Genomic DNA, 19,709 nt, shown 5'->3' on the forward strand with positions numbered 1-19,709 from the left:
AGCAGAAAGAACAAAACGAAACCTGCATATCTATTTCATGTGTCTTGCAATTTACAGTGCCTTAACTCTTTAAATAGTTTAATTCTGACAACACATATTTTTATTCGGATAACCAGTGCTCACAGTTCAAAAAGTACATGCTGTTTTACTGACGTGCTCTGAAGTCCAAAGAGAGACTGCAATTTAAAATTATTTGAAAACACAATTCAAATTTTTAATGTATAGGAATATATATAAACATATATACACACAGTTAATATGTTAAACTATTCAGGGAAAGAAAACTAATACAAGAGAAACAATTAGTAAAGGAAAATGAAAGTTTATTATCCTTGTGGTTTGAAGCACAGAATCACAGAATTCCTCTGCGAGGAAGATGCTTGCATTGGGGGCTGAGGATAAAAAGAAAGTGTGCTATTGCTACTTACAGTTCCAGTAAATAAGAGCTTTTACTATCCGGTTTTTAACTTGCTGGCATCAGGCAAAATAGTTTCAAGCCACCAACGCACCTCAAATACATGTGCATAGTGTCCATCATCACTTTATAAAAGAAATTACAGTCTCTGTTTTCCACTAGTTTATCCCCATAGACACGTGATGATTCATGAAGCCAGACATGTTGAAGATCATTTGGTTGCTATAAACACTTGGGTGTAGCAAACAGAATGCCCTAAAGATTACGCTTTTTTTTCTTTTTTTTTCTTTTTTTTTTTTTTAATGCTGTCAGCTGGCATCAAAATATGCCACTCAAGGGAGACTAATATTCTGCAAAGACATTAATCACACTGAGTAGATACCCAATATGCATTGTTCTTGAAAGTATATTTTCTTTAACATGAACCAGAATGTCTCTAATTTAGCAAGTTCGCCAGCCAACTGAGTGTGCAAAATATAATTAAAACAATTATCTCTTCTCTGGGACACTTAGGTGACTCATTATGGTTTGAGGCCATGGTGCAGTATAGGACACAGGGAAGTATCAGCACTGCCAGGATATTACGTGTTCACTAGCCCTGTTTTGCAATACCACTCAAGAAAACAGGACACAGTTTATCATGAAAAAATTAACACTTTCTCAACTGTCACCTCAAACTTCCTTCCCTAAACAAATTCCATGCCAGGATGAGCGCAAACGTGGATGATGGGCTAGCACATCCCCATCAAACCAAGGTATGTGTGATAACAGGAGACCTGACAAATCCTCACCTCCTTGCTAATAGCTGATGATGATCCATGGGGTGGGCAGGCAACAAAAATATTCTGGAAGAAAAAAAGAGCTGCGCTTCAAGGAACAGGAAAGCATGTAACACCAAACCAGATCAGACTCACCTGATTTTACAAGAAGGACCGGGATTTGCTGGCCATATTATATCCTTCCCTCATTTTTCTCTTCAATCCATGCTCTGCTTTTTGGCTACTGGTTTCAGCCCCTGCTTCACCAAAAGGGTTGTCAAGCACTGAAGGACCACACAAGACTGTAATTGTTATGAAGTTCAGGGGAATCTCAATATCATAATAAATATGGTGTGTCTCTTTCCTTTTAGCTATAGGAACAGCAGGGGTTTGAACTTGTACTAAATGTCAGACGCTGTGTTTTCTCCTATCCCCTTTTGTCTCCTACCTATTGCAGTGAAAAGCTAAACAGTAATTATTTCATGTATTAAATACAGGATCACTATAGTATGACACTTCAAACCATACCTGGAGTCCAGGGCTGACTGAAGCTGCCAACAGCTGGATTCATACAGGCAATATACTGACAACTGTAACTTGCTTTAATAGTTAGCTTCTGCCTATCATACCCAAGGAAGAAAATGTAGCTTGGTTAATATGAATGACAAAATACTTTACATTTTTCAGGCTTAGCCTCGGTTGAAGAATCACCATTTCTGCCCTATGGGAAATCTGGAAGACAAAAGTATCAAATTAGGATTGACATTTTAAAATTAAGAAGCCCACCCCCACATTTCTACCACATAATAATTTGTTCAACATTTGTGTTGAAATGAAGATACTACATTACTGCAAAGTATGCTCCTGATGATATATCTTCTAATGAAACTGGCTCCAAACAAACTTGAATGAGTACAACATGGCCAAAAGGAGTTCAAATCAGTTTGAGAACGCACACCACCATCATAGGTAAGAGAAGGCAAAATTAACATACCTCAGCAAGAAAAAAAGCCAGCAAAGATCATCATTGAGTGGCATGCTTAAAGATCGCTCCTTTTTTTGCAGCCCCACACAACAGATACTGTTGCTGGCTTTCCAGATGACAGAGCTCCAGGCGAATTAGAAGGAAGCCACTTAAAAAAAAAAATATTAAAAATTTGAGGCTGTCAGCAGCTGGCAATTTGAGTTCTGATTGCCAAAAAAAGAGTCTTGTTTCTTTAGCAGTTGGCACACAGCGGATCTAGGCCAAGCAGGTACCATCTTTAAAAAAGCACACTGTAAAAGAAAGGCTCATAAATAATGCAGCCATTCCCTGCTTAAATCAATAAATCCTTCCCAGAACTTCACAGTGTAACGTATTCTCTTTCTTTCCACCCATTCACAACAAATTTTACCCTATTTTAGAATTCTCAAATGGTTATGTTTAAAATTCCCGAATAGCATGGTCAACTCTGTTCCTAATTTGACTTGTTTTGTAAAATGGAGATTTTAAAGGTTTTGGTTTGTTTCTCTTTTAAAACAATGCAAAACAATTCAAAAGAAAGAAGCAACAGTGTTAAACAGTAGGGACTTTTAAGATCTGAAGTTTGAAATCTCTGTGAGGGAACAAAAAGATTCCTGGTGAGAATACCATATAGCTCTGGGAAGAAAACAGGGCATGGAGGTGTTAGCTTTGTATGTCGCTGAGTTAGACTTGATGGATTTCTCCAAGCTAGAGAAATGTTTCAGATCTGAGCTGCCACTTCCTTTTTTCTCTTTATGTCTTGGTCCTTAATAAGATGTTCTGCTGACACCTGGTATTCCTTCCTTCGTGAGATGAAGTGTAACCTAGCAAAAGCGCCTGTAGGATTCAACAGAATCTGCATTAAAAGATGCTAGAACAGTACAGACGTTATTGCCTCACCTTGGTCACAATTATAGTCAGATCACAGTGTACATGCCAGTGAGAAGAAGAACCTTCTATGAAACAAAAGTTCTAAGGGCAATGGTAAAATCCTTGCGCACATTCCAAAGGAGCAGACGACTGAGTAGATACACTCAGCCTCTTAATACCACTGAAGTACGGCTGGTTTTGTGCGGAGTGCTTGTCACTGTGCCCCTCCTTCTGGCAACACACAGACAGCTAGCTAGGTGGATTTAGCTTACTTTTTCCTTTTTTAATGTCTGATTACTTCTCTCTTTTACTCACCAGATCATTCACAATGTATTCTTCGTACGCCACATTTTCTTTATGTCACGTAGAAGTGCCATGCCTGTATACAAACAAGAATCTAATATGCATTTATAGTAACAATGAAGTATTTACTAAAGATATAGATCCTCCTGTAACACAGTGGAATCAACATTAAACAGTTGCTTTTAAAGGGAAAAAATTCTCTTCCACAGACCCTAGTGAAAGGATACTAATATATTTTAACTGCCAAAATATTAAACTGTCCTTTGGAAAGTAAGGAGGGAATGAGTTTAATTGCCCAAATTAACTTTGTTATCCTTCAGTGGCCATCTTCTGTGGTTTTCTTCTCATGGCAAACAGAGAGCGTTAATCTGAAGCATGAAATTTCTGTGGATTTTGTCTGTTGTCTTTACAGGGTGATGACAGAGGGTGGCACAGGCTAAACATCCAGCAAGCTGCAATTTAGGGAATCAGTTTCTGTATCTCAGACATCCCTGTTCTTATCAGGTCGATCAATGGGATCAACCTCCAGCAGCTCCAGCAGCAGCAGCTAAAGGATACTTTCCTTCCAAGACTCTCTATAGTCCCTTCACTTTCTGCTTCTCTTTTCTAAAACTGTTTATAACCTCCAAGGATAGTATGCTTTTCTAAGCGACTTACCTTGAAGCGTTCTGTTTCTATCCCACCATGGACCACAACACAAAAATTATAGCGTAACGTTAATTAAGAAGTGAATGGTCACCAGAGTTCATAATCTGCTGCCAAATCAATGCATGGTTGAATGGTTCCAAATCCATCCGCTTCAGGCATATTCAAATCGTCAATAAAACAGATAAGTTTTTGATTTCCTACCGGGCCAGTTATGACCACCTTTTTTCTCCAGCTTATTTTTTTCAAGCACCTCTGAAATGTAACACAACATACATAAAAATTATTACCATAATAGGCAATACTGAAACTAAACAAAACCAAGAATTCAAAATCATGCTGGCTAACATTTATGAAGCATTTCACCACCTACAAGGATTTTTGAACTACTGAAGTCCTCAGTAATCAGTGAAACTCATGGAGTGTCTTTGAAAAAACATCATACTGGGATTCTGAATTCCAAAGGAGTCTTGTTGATTTAGTTGGTCGACTACTTCACAGCTTTTGAAAATCTTACTGCATATCCACCCGCATCCTTTGGAACTGAAATGCTTTAAACGTAAAATCACCAGGTATCCTGACACTGAGCAAGTTTATCAGTGAAGATTATTTTCTTCTTCTCCTGGGAAGGATTACACAAGGACTTTGCCATATGTAAAGTGTAAAAATATGAATGATAAATAATATTTAATCAGGTCATCTAATGGGGAAACTAGTGTGCCATTCCCATACTAGGGAATATTAAGCTGATTGCATTAAATTTCAGCCTATTCCCCAAAACAAGGTGCTTATTCATTTTTTCACTGTTGTAGTAATTTTGTTATCCGATGATCTGCGTTCAACAACAGTGAAAAAAATAATACAAATACTTTTATGTATTCATCAAAACTCCAAAATCTTGAGACATAAATTTTGAGTTTATGTAATTTTTATCCAATGGCACTGCTCCCCTTAGAGGTGTACGGGAAAGAATAACAGAAAGTTTCTAAATCATCTTGACAATACAGAAGAAAACCACTTGTATGAAGCATTATTAAAATATTGATCTTTAGCATGATGTGATTCTCAACTTTTTCCAGTTTGTGAAGTTTTCTGCAGATTCAGAAGAAAGGATTAATTGTCCACAGAAGTTTGATTTCTAATTGCACTGCTTCTATTTTGTGCATGGAAATAAGAACCTGCATAAATCATTAAGAATTTATTAAAGCAGGACTGGAGACTAACAATCTTATCGCCCTCCCCAGGTCATACATTTTTGTTGTCCAAATGATCACAAAACATTTTGCACAAAATGAAACCACAGTAATAGGTGGACTTCAAGGAAAACTTTTCAGTATGCCCCAGTGATGGGAGCTCTCCTCTTCAGTGAGTAGCATAATTTCAAAAGCTCTTTCTTCCTCATTCAGAGCAGGGACTTGACCCAAAGATGGTTATGAAACATTCAGGGAAGATGGTGGTTATAACCTTCACAGCACAGGAGGGAATTTAATTCAGATTTTATATGCATGAGATTTCCCACTAAACATTGCTGGGCAAGAGGAAGAAGATGTCTCAAAAATTTTGCACATCTGCCCAGATATTTTTTTGTCCAGTCAATATTATAATGAATTTGGGATACACCTGCTATTAGTTTTCAGATGACCAATGCCATTATTTTTTAAGATTTTAATATTTGTCAAAAAGAAAGGAGGGTGAGGAAGAAAAAAAATAATCATCAGTTCCATGTATAATAAGTAGAACTGGGAAAAAATGCAGGGTATAGACTTCTTTTTTTCCATTGTACTAGGCTGTATGTTAAAATTCTTTGGATTAGGTAAAAAAAAAAAAAAAAGGTGAAATGTAAGCAAATGTGTTTGAACTTTTCTTGTTGTTTGGCTTTTTTTTAAATTGGGCAACGTGTTCATGAGAGCTTGTAGGATATGGAAACTACGCTTGCATGCTCACAGCTGAATGCGGTATGTCACAGCACCACCACGGTTCTGACTTGCAGCAGACTTTTTGGTTTCTTAGGCAAAGCAGCATGAACAAACACATCACTGCAAGCAGTTTCCATTAGGACAAAAGGAGCATTCTGTTGTCATCTTAGATTCTTCAAACAGTGAAATAAATATTTTGCAAACCTCAACAGTGATTTTGTCTGGCCATTTCAAGAAAGGTTAACAAAAGCTTCCAAAGACATTTGCATCTAGTCACAGTCAGCCAAAAGGATGGTTACTGACTGGAAAAGAAAAATAAGCAAATAAAAAGTGAAGGTGTGCTGGAGGACAAGACAGAAATGTAGAACCTCAACATATTTGCAACTGGTTGATCATAAATAGGGTGCAAAAAAGCCATGGCTACACCTAATTCTGCTTTTCTACCACAAAAGGGAGAAAAATGTGTGTATGAAAGGCTTAAAATATTTTAATAACCTTAAAATCTTAGCTAGAGGAAGAAAATCTTCTTATACCTAGGTATGTATACACCTGTACTTTTAAAACCAGAAGTAGGAATATTCCTTCTTGATTCTTAAACTTATTGAATATTTAAATAATGTCCACAACTATAATCTATTACTTTTTAAAAATACTGCATTATTACAATACAATAAGGAAACATATTTTATTAAATTCCACTGTACCTGAATGTTTATGCAAATGCCTTCTCTGTGGCACTGTTCCAGACTTCAGTACCATTGAAGACCCCAAGCTTAATGTACGAATATGAGTTTGCATCAAAACCTGCCTCTATCAAGTAACATTTTGAATTTTTCTGCTGTTACAGAGACAGAGCGGGTGAGTCACATGCCTTGGGGGAATGCTAAATAAAACCCAACACTACATGCTAATCTCACCCACTCTGGCAGATACCTCAAAAAAAGTTATGTGGATACAGATAAGATGGGATTTGCAAGGAAATACTGCAGAATAAAACTGATGTGAAATGTAAGAAAAAATCTTTTAACCTCTAAACTATGAAAAGAACCTGGCAATGTACTGAATAACTGTATTTCAAGTTAGCTCTTTAGCTCTTCTTTTTGAACTGCGACAATTTAAAGTGCTTGTTTGTGTTTTTTTTTATGGGAGTGCCTCTTTCCATTAAAAAGAAAGGAAAAAAAAAAATCCATCAATTTAATTATTCCAAACAAGTGCTTGGAGTAGTAGCCTAAAACACATGAAGGCATTTCAGCGTATCACTTGAGTGCATTTTATGGGAAGAAGCATTGGTACACAGAAACAACACGAGGCAGACATTCGGAGCTATACATGACAGTATAAAACCATTCCATCACAGTTCACCAAAAAAATGTTTGCAACTTTTGCTGCCCAGGAGTTCATCAGCTTTTGTGTGCAATGGGAAGTGTTATGCTTTTGTGATTTAGTGCCTCGGTCATGGTTGCTGCTGGAATGGCAATCATTAGCTAAAAAATCCCTCTCTGATCAGAGGAACACCTGAAAACTTTTTAAAGCCCATTCCCCATTAAAGACCTATGACGCTTTACAACAGCTCATGATTTCGCTCTGATGCACAGCAGAGTTATTTTCTCTTAATCTCTCCATTCATTTTGAGCGGCAAAAAGCAGATTAAGTTCGGTTAATGCAGGATTCTATGTTAACGTGAATTTGGGAACACTTCAAAGAACAAACTAAGGTACAAAGCAAACAGAAAGTGGTATTTCCTTATCTGACCTGAATACAGAAGAAATCAATATGAGACAGGAAAGAAAAAAAAAAAAGAGGGTAAAAACTTATTCAATGGAGATTTGTAGATTTATACTTATTTTTTTAGGCTTAGTGACAATTTGGTCCACTAGCAGCAATGCAGATTGGCTAGAAAATGAAGAACATGACTGCACAAGTAGTTAAATGAAGCATCAAGCAAACTTAATGCTTCTAAAGATTTTACCTGAAGACTTCTTAAACTTTGGAAAAAAATTTAGAAGTGAGATGTTGCTTTCTGTAGCTTCTCCTAGACACATGAAAGGATAAGCCAGTGTATTAACTTCTTTCTGAAGTGCTTTTTCCAGCTGTGAAAAGCTGTACAACGGATAGGGCATGTATATTTTTTTTTTTCTGTATAGTTCATCAGTTCAAGTTACTCTAAGGATAAAAAAACAGAAGGCAAAGAGGGCATATCCACCGACAGCTGGGCTCTCCCTTGATTGTGTTGTTTACAAAACCCAGAATGGACACGGAGCTTTTTTATGAGTTTATTTTACTTTGACTATCTGACTCCTCTTGTTCCAAAACTTAGCACCAGTATAACGTTTTTGACCAACATACTAGTCCCCTCTGCTTGTGTGTTATGTGAACATTTCCTTTGCTCTGCATCCACCCTGCCTTTGGAGACACCAAACCTCCCTGGACAGGGATGGCCCCTCCTTGGGGATTGTATGGCGCATAGCAAAAGCAACCCCGACCCCTGACTGTCCTTTTTGGCACATCTATGGGCACAGTACAGAGACACCCAGGCTAGCCAAGTTGGCTTAAGGCTTCTCGTTAACATAGGTAAAGCCAAATTTTCTCTTGTCCACGAGCACAGAGCAACGTGTGGGAACGCAGTGTCAGTTTGCCCCAAACAGTTTCATCCTCCTCCTTTCCTCTTACCTGCTCCAATTTCGCAAGTTTTGCATTTCGCAAAGTGCTAAGCTTGCCAAGACCCAGACAACAGCAGTAGCCGACAACTGCAATAAGACTGTAATAACCACATAATATTTTTCACCTTTGCTGTTGAGGAAAGACAGGTTTCTTGCACCTGTATGGAACTTACTCTGAAGCACCGCTGCTGTTGTGTAGTAGTTGAGAGGGATGGTAGCCAGGAGGTAGCCTCAGAGAGAGCGGCAAGCCTATTGCCCACAAACACTGTTTTTTCCTACTCCAGCATTCCCAACAAGTATGACTGGTTTGCCTTTTGTTAAGAGCAAATCGATAAAATAATTAAGACGTGCAGTCATATGTGTGAACAAAGATTGCCCAAAACTGAAAAGAAAAAAAAGTTGAAAAGAAAAACCCAAAACCATCAGACACTTGCACAACACAGTTTAGTTTTAAAAGCAAACAGTAATTTTTGTCTCTCTGGCTAGGACTGAATTCTAAAAAGCAATGAAATGGGATACACCATTCTCTCATTCTCAGACATAATTACTAGAACAAAACGTTCTACTGGATTACTTTTTACACAGCATTTCTACTTGAAAATTTGTATTCGATTTCTTCTTATAAGAATATTTTGAAATCAGGTTGTAGCTGAAATGCATTGGTTCCATCTCAACCTTTATAGAATGCCACTCTCCCAAAAACTGGTAGAGAAACAAAGGCTGTTGCAACCAGCAGTTGGTTTCATTTTTTCAAGTAGTATTTCCATTTATTTTTTGGCCTGGCTTTCAGCATAGCTAAAACTGTTTGGGCAAATAGTTGGCAATAGAATGGCTTTACTTACTGTGAGCACCCAAAATCTGTACTGCCTGACAAAGCTTTCTTTTCCAAGCTCTGTATTTTCCTACCTAATATTCACCCTCAAAGAGAACTTGTTACAGGATAGATGATAATGTCTATGCCCACAAACTTCTAATCTCCCCAGGGAAATTCCTACTCATGTAAGCATTTAAAAAGAAAAAGACCTACAAGTTAATGCAATCAAAAAACAATGAAACATTTAAGAATATTTTATGTGAAACACACTAAAAAAAAGAGCAAAGCTAACCAAACCCCAGCTGAGGCAATTGCAACTAATAGCTCATGCTTTCTATTTCTCCACTGACAGGTATATATCATACTATCATAACTTCTACAACCTCTGTTCCACAAATATAATTCCAGCTTTGTAAGTTGATCAACGGCATAGCAGAAAGGTGATAAAGTGATTTGCTTCCCCTAGACCTCATACCCTTCTGGTAGCATGAAGGGAGTTTAGCTGGCAAAAATAAAGCTGGCAATAGAAAAACATTAACGCTTCAATTTGTGGTGTACCGTTGCTGTGGGCATTATCTTCGATGATTAAATGGACTTGGAGACTGAATTTCTCCTACTGTGGAAAAAGTGTACAAGCCACTACCAAATGGAATGTGGTACATCTTCAGGAATGCTTTAATTATATAAAAATCAATAAAAGCATTGCTGTATCATCAGTCCTCAACACTCAACTAAAGGCACGTGGCCCAGATAGCAGGGATTTATCCAAAAACATCTAGAGTGTTACTTCAGGACATTGAAGAGGACATCAGAAATTGCGACAAGACTCTAAAACGTTCCTGCATCTAGCAACGCTCAGCGTGTGGTCACTGTGGTCACCACAGCGGTGTACCTGGATCCACAGCAGGACTCAGGACCTTATCCACCCCGGGCAGGAACTTTCTCATCCCTGGATCAAGGTAATAATTGAATACTGTGCCCTAGGACGGGAACTTCACTGCCTTCATCTTCTTAAGCCACCAACAGCTGAATTCAGCTTCGTAATTTGAAAGCGATAAAATGGTGCATTAATTGTTTACAGTACATTTTCCACATCTAGACATTCACGTGAAGCACACATGAAAAACAGACTTGCAAATAAATCTCATTTTTAAATGCATACACATGTAGACTGTGATGAAATAACCAAGAACATCGGAGCAATATCCTAGTGCTCCTGCTGTTTAAGGGGCTAAAGACAGGCCGCCCTCCGATGACACCCTGGATTGAGCGCAGGTGTCAAGCTGTTGGCAGTGGGGGCTGCAGGGTGGCCTCCGTGAGGAGAGGGTGGGGGCTGCCCTGTGTGGGACACGGCCAGCTCCAACAGACCCACTGCAGGACACTGCGGAGCCCCTCAGCCAGGCTGGTGCCTCCCCAGGGAAAAGGTATTCGAGAAAGGGCAGAAAGACTGAGAAACAGCAGAACGCCGAGGTCAGGTGAGGAGGAGGAGGAGGAAGTGGAGGACAAAAGAGCTCCACATTACTGGAACAGATACCCACACTGCAGCACCCTGAGGACCCAATGCTGGAGCAAATGAATATGCCCTGAAAGACTGCAGCCCATGGACAGCTTTGTAATAATTCCATATACTACATGGTATTCCAATTACCATGGACAGGGTAAAGCATGAGAAGGAAGGAGTAGCAGAGAGAAACCACTGTGTACTGACCATAACCCCGCAGTCACCTACACCGCTGGGAGTCGGGGAGAGGAAGAGTCAGGAGTGAAGGAGGCTGAACGTGGGGGACAGGAGGGGGAAAGGTTTTGTTTTAGTTGTTTGCCTTTGTTTCTCGCTACTCGAATCAATTGTAATTGGCAACAAATGTAATTTTCCCCAAAGTCTGTTTTGCCCATGACAGTGCTTACCAATCTCCCTGTCTTCATCTTGACCCACAAGCTTTTTCAGCCTATTTTCTCCCCCTACCAGTGAGTGAGAGGCTGGGCAGGTGTTTGGCTATTCACCAAGGCTAACCCACCACACAGGCAGCCCAAATATTTTATTTCCTAAAACTCCTAAATCCAGTTTAAATTTATATAGCTGTGAGACCACAGAGGTGATTTGCTTCAGACAAGACCTTCCCGAGTGTGTTCGCAGAACAGCAAGACTTTTTGAAGGACAGGAAAGCAGATGTTACTATGATCAAAAAGATCTTCCCAGTCTCTTGATATGCTGCTTCTGATTCTTCAACTTAAGCAAGGTGCTCCTTTACCTATGGATGATGCACATATAAATTTGTTCCTTCACAAGGGGTTAATCTAATTTAAACAGTAGTAAAGCCAACCTTATGTTTTTGTTCTTTAGAAGGCAAGTATGACTAGCTATTTCTCAAGAAATTGGAGTCTATCTCAGCAAAACACTGACAAGTAATTATAGTTTTAGGACTTTCTTCTCCAAGCCTTTTAGCATCACAACAAAATATCTCATTAATTAGAACGTGTTATAATGCCTTGTTTATATCTACATATCTCAGTATGAATCCAACAGGTGAAATTAAACACACATCTGTCTAGTCCTTTACTAAATGCTTTAATTCTGGTAGTCGTGACCCTCGTATCTCATTTTGTTGCTTGCCAGGGACTTTAGTATAGATGAAAATGTACAACCAGTAACTTTTCCCTAAGTAAACAGTTTCATCTAGAAATGGTAAATGACTCTGCACACAGTCTTGCGCTGGAGGCAGTCAGTTCCCTCTGGTCAAGTCAGCTCATTTACAGATGAGCTCTGATAGCAAAAGTACACAGTACTGCAGGCCAACAAATCAGATGCATGGACCATTGCTCTGCACCTCTTACCAGTATTAGTGAGTAGAAACCTGCATATACATATATTCACACACATGCGCATATGTATTTACACCTATTTAAATAGGTAGGTAGGTGCGTATACATATTATCTGTGTTTTTCAAGCACAGTGAAGATACTGTGATCATTGTCATTAACTTACCCAATCTTGAAAGAACACCTCGCCGAACACGCAAATACAAGAAAGACAAAATACATCTCATAGAGTTCTCCAGGACAATCCACTGGCACATTTTCAGGGGTCAGTAAACAATCCAGCAGAGAACAGACTGCCTGCGATAAATAAATATGTGAAGAGAGCAACCTGTGAGTCTTACTCCCAGGAAGGTGACACTGACCTCAAGAAGGAATTTAAATTCCAGTAGCGAGATTTCAATTCCTTGCTGTGCTTCCTTATTGTCTAGGAGCTCCTTTCAGAGGGCAAAGAAAAGAAGAGTTCTTCTGATAAAATGCAGCAAAGGACTTCATTCTAAACTACTTAAAGCAAGGTACATGAAGAAGACGATGCAGTTTAGCCATGTATATAATGGCAAATTCTTAACACTCATCTTCAATAATTAGTTTTCTTCTCTCATATTAACTTATTTAGAAGCAGGCAAACAGAAGAGTTTAGAATAACAAGGCATATTAAGTAAATTTAAAATGTCAACATCTGGATGTGCAGTATCAGATCATTTATATATTAAACAAACAGAGCTCAGTTCCATTCCTTAATAATGTTTAATAACGTAGCGCCTCATTATCAGAGTACAAGAGCAACCAACACTAATGAATTTAGCAAGCATTTAATTAGAGAGAGGCAGAATGCTTGTACAGAGAGATGAAATGGCTAGCCCCAAGCTACCTAAGGCATTACTAACAGAAGCAACACATGAACTGAGAAGTCAAGGAATTACGTGCAATGCCATAAATATGCTGTATTTCTTGTTACGGCGGACTGCTGCAATACAAAACCTCTGAATCCCTGTGGGCCTCCAAAATAAGGGTCCAGGTTTAATATATAAGAGCCTCTCAAATTTCGTCTCACGTATGTTTCACATATGCAGTAATTTTAAGCATTTTTTACTCCTGCATAGGATCCCATTTTTTCTCTCTCTATCTTTGAAATGCAAACTTGTGTTGACTTTTTAGAACTGTTTATGACTGCCTTTAGTGCAATATACAAATATTACTGCACTGGCTGTAAGTCAGAAATAAGTGCCACCAGCCTTACAATATTTTTGTTTGCTCCTGCAAAGGTCATCATGCTGCGGCATTTCTAAGAGCTGTTACGACAGCCGAGCATACTGGTATATAGCTAAACTCCTTTTCCTGGACTGCATCCTTTTTTCCCAGGGAGGGCAGGGAGAAAGGACCTAGATGATGGTTTGCTCCCACTTTCAGAGGGCTGCACCACGAAAAAGCAGGGGGAGCAAGGATTCTGTATTTGTTTTATGCTGTTTGAGAACAGACTATTTAAAATACCAGTGTGTAAACTGTACACAAGACCGAAGATTATGTGACACCCAAGTTCAACATAACTTGCCGTGCAGATATCTACAGCAGTATATATATAGCCAGAAAAAGTCTGGCTCTATGCAACTGAAGACAAACAAGTAGACTTTCTCATCTGCTAGTTCTTATCACAACCAAGTCTAAAATTCCTCATCATTACGCTAAATATAGCACATGCTTCAGATTAGCAGCCAGACGCCTCTCTACGTTCCAAAGAATTGGGGAGTTTTATCCCCTGCTCATGTTCACACAGTATTAGTCAAACACAGTCTAAACTGATCATTTACTCATTCACAGCTATTGTACTTGGACAGTTTGTTGCCTGCTGCTTCCATCTCTATGCTCCTCTGCTTGAGAGATCACGTTGCTTCTCTCTGTCCTCACCAGTCCTCTGATCCTCATCACCCTAAGCAAGCAGATTGTACAGACTCACGCTGTTCAATTAAATTCTCGTACTGACAAGATTTCTCTGGGAAATACGTGCACTGAAGGCTTCTGGTCCCAGTGGCATGCAACTCTAAGAAAGACAGACAGACCTGACTGAAATGCTGATGACACACTAGAATGCTGCAAAATTGAATTTTGACATGGAACAGCAGTCATGCTGCTTGAAAATAGAAACACCAACCAACACGTCAAAACGATTCACTTCCTACTAAAATTTGTAGGAATCATTCTGGATCAGCTCAAGAAATGCAAAAGGAAAAGATCCCATTGCACTGCTTCAAGGTAATGTGCTGTGCCTTATTCCCATTTATGCATGGAAACACATATTCTTTATAAAATATTGTTCTCCTAATTAATTTGCATGAATATGTCTATGAATAGACATAAAACGAGTTAAAAGAGAAGCACTGTGACCCAAAGGAGCAAGAGAAATGAAAAGCCAAGCTATTATATATATTAACTATATACTGTTAAGTGTCCTTAACAGTATCAAAGACAGTGACAATTATTAAAAAGCTGTCAGAGAACAGTAGCCAAGTTACTCAATTCTTGCTACTGCCAGATCTCATTACAAAAAGCAGATGGTCAGTTCACTGCTTGTATGGGGTTTGTGTGACAAGGTTTTGGTAGCGGTGGGGGCTACAGGGGTGTCTTCTGTTAGAAGATGCCAGAAGCCTCCCCTGTGTCTGATGGAGCAATGCCAGCTGACTCCAAGACAGCCCCCCCGCTGGCCAAGGCGGAGCCCATCAGCAATGATGGAGGTGCCTCTGGGACAACAGATTCAAGAAGGGGGGAACACTGCTGCAAAACAGCAGCCCGAGAGAGGAGTGAGACTATGTGAGAGAGAGATAAGACAGACACCAAGGTCGGTGCAGAAGGAGGGGGCAGAGGTGTTCCAGGCACCAGAGCAGAGATTCCCCTGCAGCCCCTGGTGAAGCCCACGGAGACGCAGGCTGTGCCCCTCAGCCCATGGAGGTTAACGATGGGGCAGATCCCCACCTGCAGCCCATGCAGGACCCCACACTGGAGTAGGTGGATGCCCGAAGGAGGCTGCGACCCCCTGGGAAGCCACATTGGAGCAGGGTTCTGGCAGGCCCCGTGGCCCCATGGAGAGAGGAGCCCGGGCTGGAGCAGGTTTTCTGGCAAGGACCTGTGACCCCACAGGGGATCCATGCTGGAGCTGCCTGTTCCTGAAGGACTGCACCCCATGGAAGGACCCACGCTGGAGCAGTTTGTGAAGAACTGCAGCCCGTGGGAAGGACTCACATTGGAGAAGTTAATGGAGAACTGTCTCCCATGGGAGGGACTCCACGCTGGAGCAGGGAAAGAGTGTGAGGAGGAAGGAGCAGCAGAGCCAACATGTGATGAACTGACCACAACTGCCATTCCCTGTCCCCCTGTACCACTCAGGGGGAGGAGGCAGAGAAATCGGGAGTGAGATTGAGCCTGGGGAGAAGGGAAGGGCGGGTGGAAGCTGTTGTAAGACAGAATTATAGAATCATTTAGGTTGGAAAAGACCTTTGAGATCAAGTAGTCCAACCATCAACCCACGACTGCCAAGTCCATCACTAAACCATATCACTAAGCACCGTATCTACACATTTTTTAAATACCTTCAGGGATGGTGACTCCACCACGTCCCTAGACAGCCCATTTCATTGCTTGACCACCCTTTCAGTGAAGAAAACTTTTCCTAATATCCAATCTAAACCTCCCCTGGCACAACTTGAGGCCATTTCCTCCTGTCCTGTCACTTGTTACCTGGGAGAAGAGACCTGCCCCTATCTGCCTACAACCTCAATCCAGGTAGTTGTAGAAAGCCAGGAGAACCCCACTGAGTCTCCTCCAGGCTGAACGACCCCAGTTCCCTCAGCTGCTCCTCGTAAAACTTGTTCTCTAGACCCTTCACCAGCTTCACTGCCCTTCCTTGGACACACTCCAGCATGTCTATGTCCCCCTTGAAGTGAGGGGCCCAAAAGTGAAGTATACGTAGTAGGGGGAAATAAAATATTTAATCGATGGGTGAAATTTTCCTGTCTGCATATTTGAGAATATATATGGCCACCAACTAAATCATTCCACTATCAGAATAGAAACTAGAAGGAAGAATCAATACCAATAATGAAGTCTATTCCCATTAATCTTCAAGACGGATCTTAAAAATGTTAATTATCATAATCAGACAGTCACAGATCCCACCTCAGGTACTGGGTGTTCAGACAGAGGGCAGCAGCTCTGGATACTGCAGCTGGGGCAGCAGTACATGGTGCACCTCAAATAGCAGCCGCATGACCCGAGTCATAGGCACACGTTCACTCCCGTAAGGGTCAGAACCAAGAAATCATCAGTAAATTGTTCAGCAAAAGCAAACAAAGATACACTAGCAAGAATACGATGAGGGCGATCACATGCTTATTATAGCCCCCAAAGGAGCAAGGATTCCCTGCAACACCACGCACAAATGCCATTTCTCAAATGTAGCTCAACAAACTTGATTCAAACATGGCTATAGGTTTTTTTTTTTTCTACTTTAGAAACACCTAGAAGGACAAATTCAAAAGATTTTACTTGATCTTGTATGAGTTTCTGACATCTAATTCATTCACAAGATGACTAGCCTGTTTCGCCAACGTGAGTTCTGGAAGCTGTTAAGAGCCGGGGAGGGACAGCCTCTCTCAGCGGCAATGGAAACACACAGAAACCGGTTCAGAACAGGAGCCTGCGCTTGGGCACCCTGAGAGGTCCCTTGGGAAAGCCCCTTTCTGTTCACGAGCTGAAGTCAGGCTGCGTGGCCAGCCCCAGGCAGACCCCTTGCTGAGTAACTGGAGGCTGCCACCAAAGCTTTAAGTTCTTAAGACAGGAAAGCTTAAGAGAATGGACTAGAATGGGCTAAACTACAGTCACCTTCCAAGGTTACATTCAGATTATTTGGATTTCATTACATTACAGTGCTTCGGACAGCCAAAAAAATTAGTTTAGCTGTATAATTACTAAAATAGGAATAAGATGTCTGGATACTACTGCTAGCTCTTAAACTGACTTATTTACATTTCCTAACACTAGCTTTCCTTAGTACAGTGATGTGATGTCTTCATTCATGGAATCTTAAATCTATTTTACTGAGAAGCTTTCAAAACACCGGTTTCAATAATCTTATGACTGACATCTTGAATTGCATCAACTCATACACTAGGAGGCACAATCACCCTTATATGCAGGGTACTTTAAGTCTTTTTGTTGTACAAAATAAGCAAGACATAATGTGCTAGCCAGATGCTAAAATATTACTTAGCAATAGTGAAAACAAAAGAAATTACAAAATTAGAAGAAAAAAGGAATGCATACTGCAAAACTACCTCCAGAAAAATAAAGGAAGAGGAAAATGTAAAAACAGGTAGAAGGAGAAGCCACTCTACTTGCTTCTCAGTTGCTCGCCTTTTTATCATCCAAAGGTGTTGACCAACTTAAGCCACATAGGGTCTATATACCCATCTAAAACTAAACATTTTGGCCCCTCATGGGTAATATTATCTTGGGCTCTCAGAAGAGATGACAGATCTGCAGATTATATTACAGCAGAATCCCATCACTGTAGTGCTTAACTAACACCACCACAGCAATTAAAGCTTCAGAAGACTTAGCGCATCACTGAAACAAGAAGCTTTTGTAGTATCAAACCCAGGCTTTTATCCTTTGCTTGCTTATTAGGTGGTTATTCCAGATAAAATAAAAAAGTATTTTCAGTGAACACCTGATACAGCAAAATGAGTGCATTTCATATAATAACAACCTATTTCTATTTCAGTTACAGGAGAGTATGTCATTAGTCTTAATAATATGGGTGAAATATGGAAGTTTTCATGGGTCTGAGGAGAGAATAATTTGCCCTTTGAAGCAGATGAATCGGCATTGTTTGGGCTTTCTGCCTGCCAGCATCCTGCCCTGCCTCCAGTCTTTCCACAGGCATCAGTGTTCTGCACCCACATCTCATTGCAGCAAAACACAGAAAACTGCAAGAATTTGGTCTCTAACACCTTCTCTGAATTCTGGCATTGACCATTTCTGACTGAGAAAGATGCCTACAGGAATAGGCCTTAGTAAGAACACGTTACTTGCCATCTTTCCATTCTCAGGTTGCATGGTGTACAAAACCAAAAACCAAACAGCTGTCAGAACTTTTGGATTAAAGTCATTCCAAACAGGGTGGTTTTTTTTTTTTTTCCATGTTCACATACATGTGACGCAGAACTTTCAGCACCTGAAGAGGAGGAACAGGCAGCATGGGAGTGACACAATTTTGATACAATAGGTATCTTTTGTCTTTTTTTCCTGAACTGGGTCTCTGACTGCAAATCCCTGCACTCAGTCAACTGTTCACCTTGATTTACTCACACCTCTGTGCTAGTCTAGTCCCAAATTTCCTTTAAGCCTAAGGATAGGAAAGGAGACTCCTGTTCTGGAACAGCTGTACTCTGCAGACGATTCTAATAGAAAGTGTTAAATGGGGAATAAAATCCATGCAGCTGCCAACATTTAGTAGCAGAAATGGGCAAGCGTTACCATTAGAAGTATTTGTCTAGTGTTTTGGCAATATATTCCACTATTTCTGTCTAGAAGCCGAATTAAACCATCCTGCTTTTCCTTCCAGAACAAAGTATTACTCAGTCTATCTGTCAAATTGAATGCTCATTACTTGGTGTCACGATTAATTTTCCTTTGGGACATGCGAACAACACATAAAATGCAGAGCTTGCATACAACTTTAGAGCTTTGCCCTTGTACATCAGGTGGCTGGCTGGCCTGAACTGCATATTATTACACTGCAGCCTAAGGCAAAGGCAATAGGTAGAATGTTTTCTGCAAGAACCATGGAAATTTCTTTGCTGCGTAAGACAGAACACGTGCTGCATAGCTAGGCAGGTGCCTTCCTCCTTCCAGTCCTCACATTTCCGATCATAACACAGTGACACACTGCCAGTAGCTCTTCCAGCTGAAGAACCTACCACACAAGGGATACACCGTGAGCACCATTCCTCTCCTGTTGCCCTACTTATTACAGAGACACAGTTATTAACAAAAAATTCTCCCCCCCTCCATGTTCCTTTAACAGGAAAAATAGGACTTACACCTCCTCAGCAGATTTGCATCAGCTGAGCTCATGTTGCATCAAGCAACATTGTTTGTCTCCCAGAAAATGGAAAGAGAATTGGCTTAAATTAACAAATGCAGTTACCTCAACAATTAAGAACAAATCCTATTCTGCTGGAGAACCACACAGTCCAGTGGGATTGTGCCAACCCAGGGATACAGAACACATCGCAATTTTGCCATCACTTTAGCAGAGTGAATTCCACACTCAGAACAGTTGTGCAGCTATAATTTGGTAAAATACAAAATCAGTCCACTAAAGTAATACATCTCTTCCAAAGAAATAATTCTGTGAGCCACAGAACAAAAAAGGCTTGGCTGCTTACAGATTTCTGTCTTAGCAAAGAGCATCCACATTGATTTTCTAAAGTCGAACAGGAACACGCCCATGTTC

General features: G+C 40.3%; 1 protein-coding gene across 1 annotated transcript in view; it reads right to left on the reverse strand.

The window, feature by feature from the left end:
* DNAH11 (dynein axonemal heavy chain 11) overlaps nucleotides 1–19,709 on the reverse strand; it is a 132,255-nt gene that overhangs the window by 80,150 nt on the left and 32,396 nt on the right. The window contains 13 exon segments of the mRNA XM_040593597.1: nucleotides 510–670; nucleotides 1,207–1,282; nucleotides 4,089–4,205; nucleotides 4,207–4,249; nucleotides 8,744–8,800; nucleotides 8,803–8,842; nucleotides 8,844–8,952; nucleotides 10,267–10,441; nucleotides 17,612–17,725; nucleotides 18,275–18,331; nucleotides 18,334–18,370; nucleotides 18,372–18,425; nucleotides 19,092–19,166. Coding sequence (XP_040449531.1) covers nucleotides 510–670; nucleotides 1,207–1,282; nucleotides 4,089–4,205; nucleotides 4,207–4,249; nucleotides 8,744–8,800; nucleotides 8,803–8,842; nucleotides 8,844–8,952; nucleotides 10,267–10,441; nucleotides 17,612–17,725; nucleotides 18,275–18,331; nucleotides 18,334–18,370; nucleotides 18,372–18,425; nucleotides 19,092–19,166 — 1,115 coding nt within the window.

The sequence above is a fragment of the Falco naumanni genome, chromosome 4 (genome assembly GCF_017639655.2).
Source record: "Falco naumanni isolate bFalNau1 chromosome 4, bFalNau1.pat, whole genome shotgun sequence".
In the NCBI taxonomy this organism is placed as follows: domain Eukaryota; kingdom Metazoa; phylum Chordata; class Aves; order Falconiformes; family Falconidae; genus Falco; species Falco naumanni.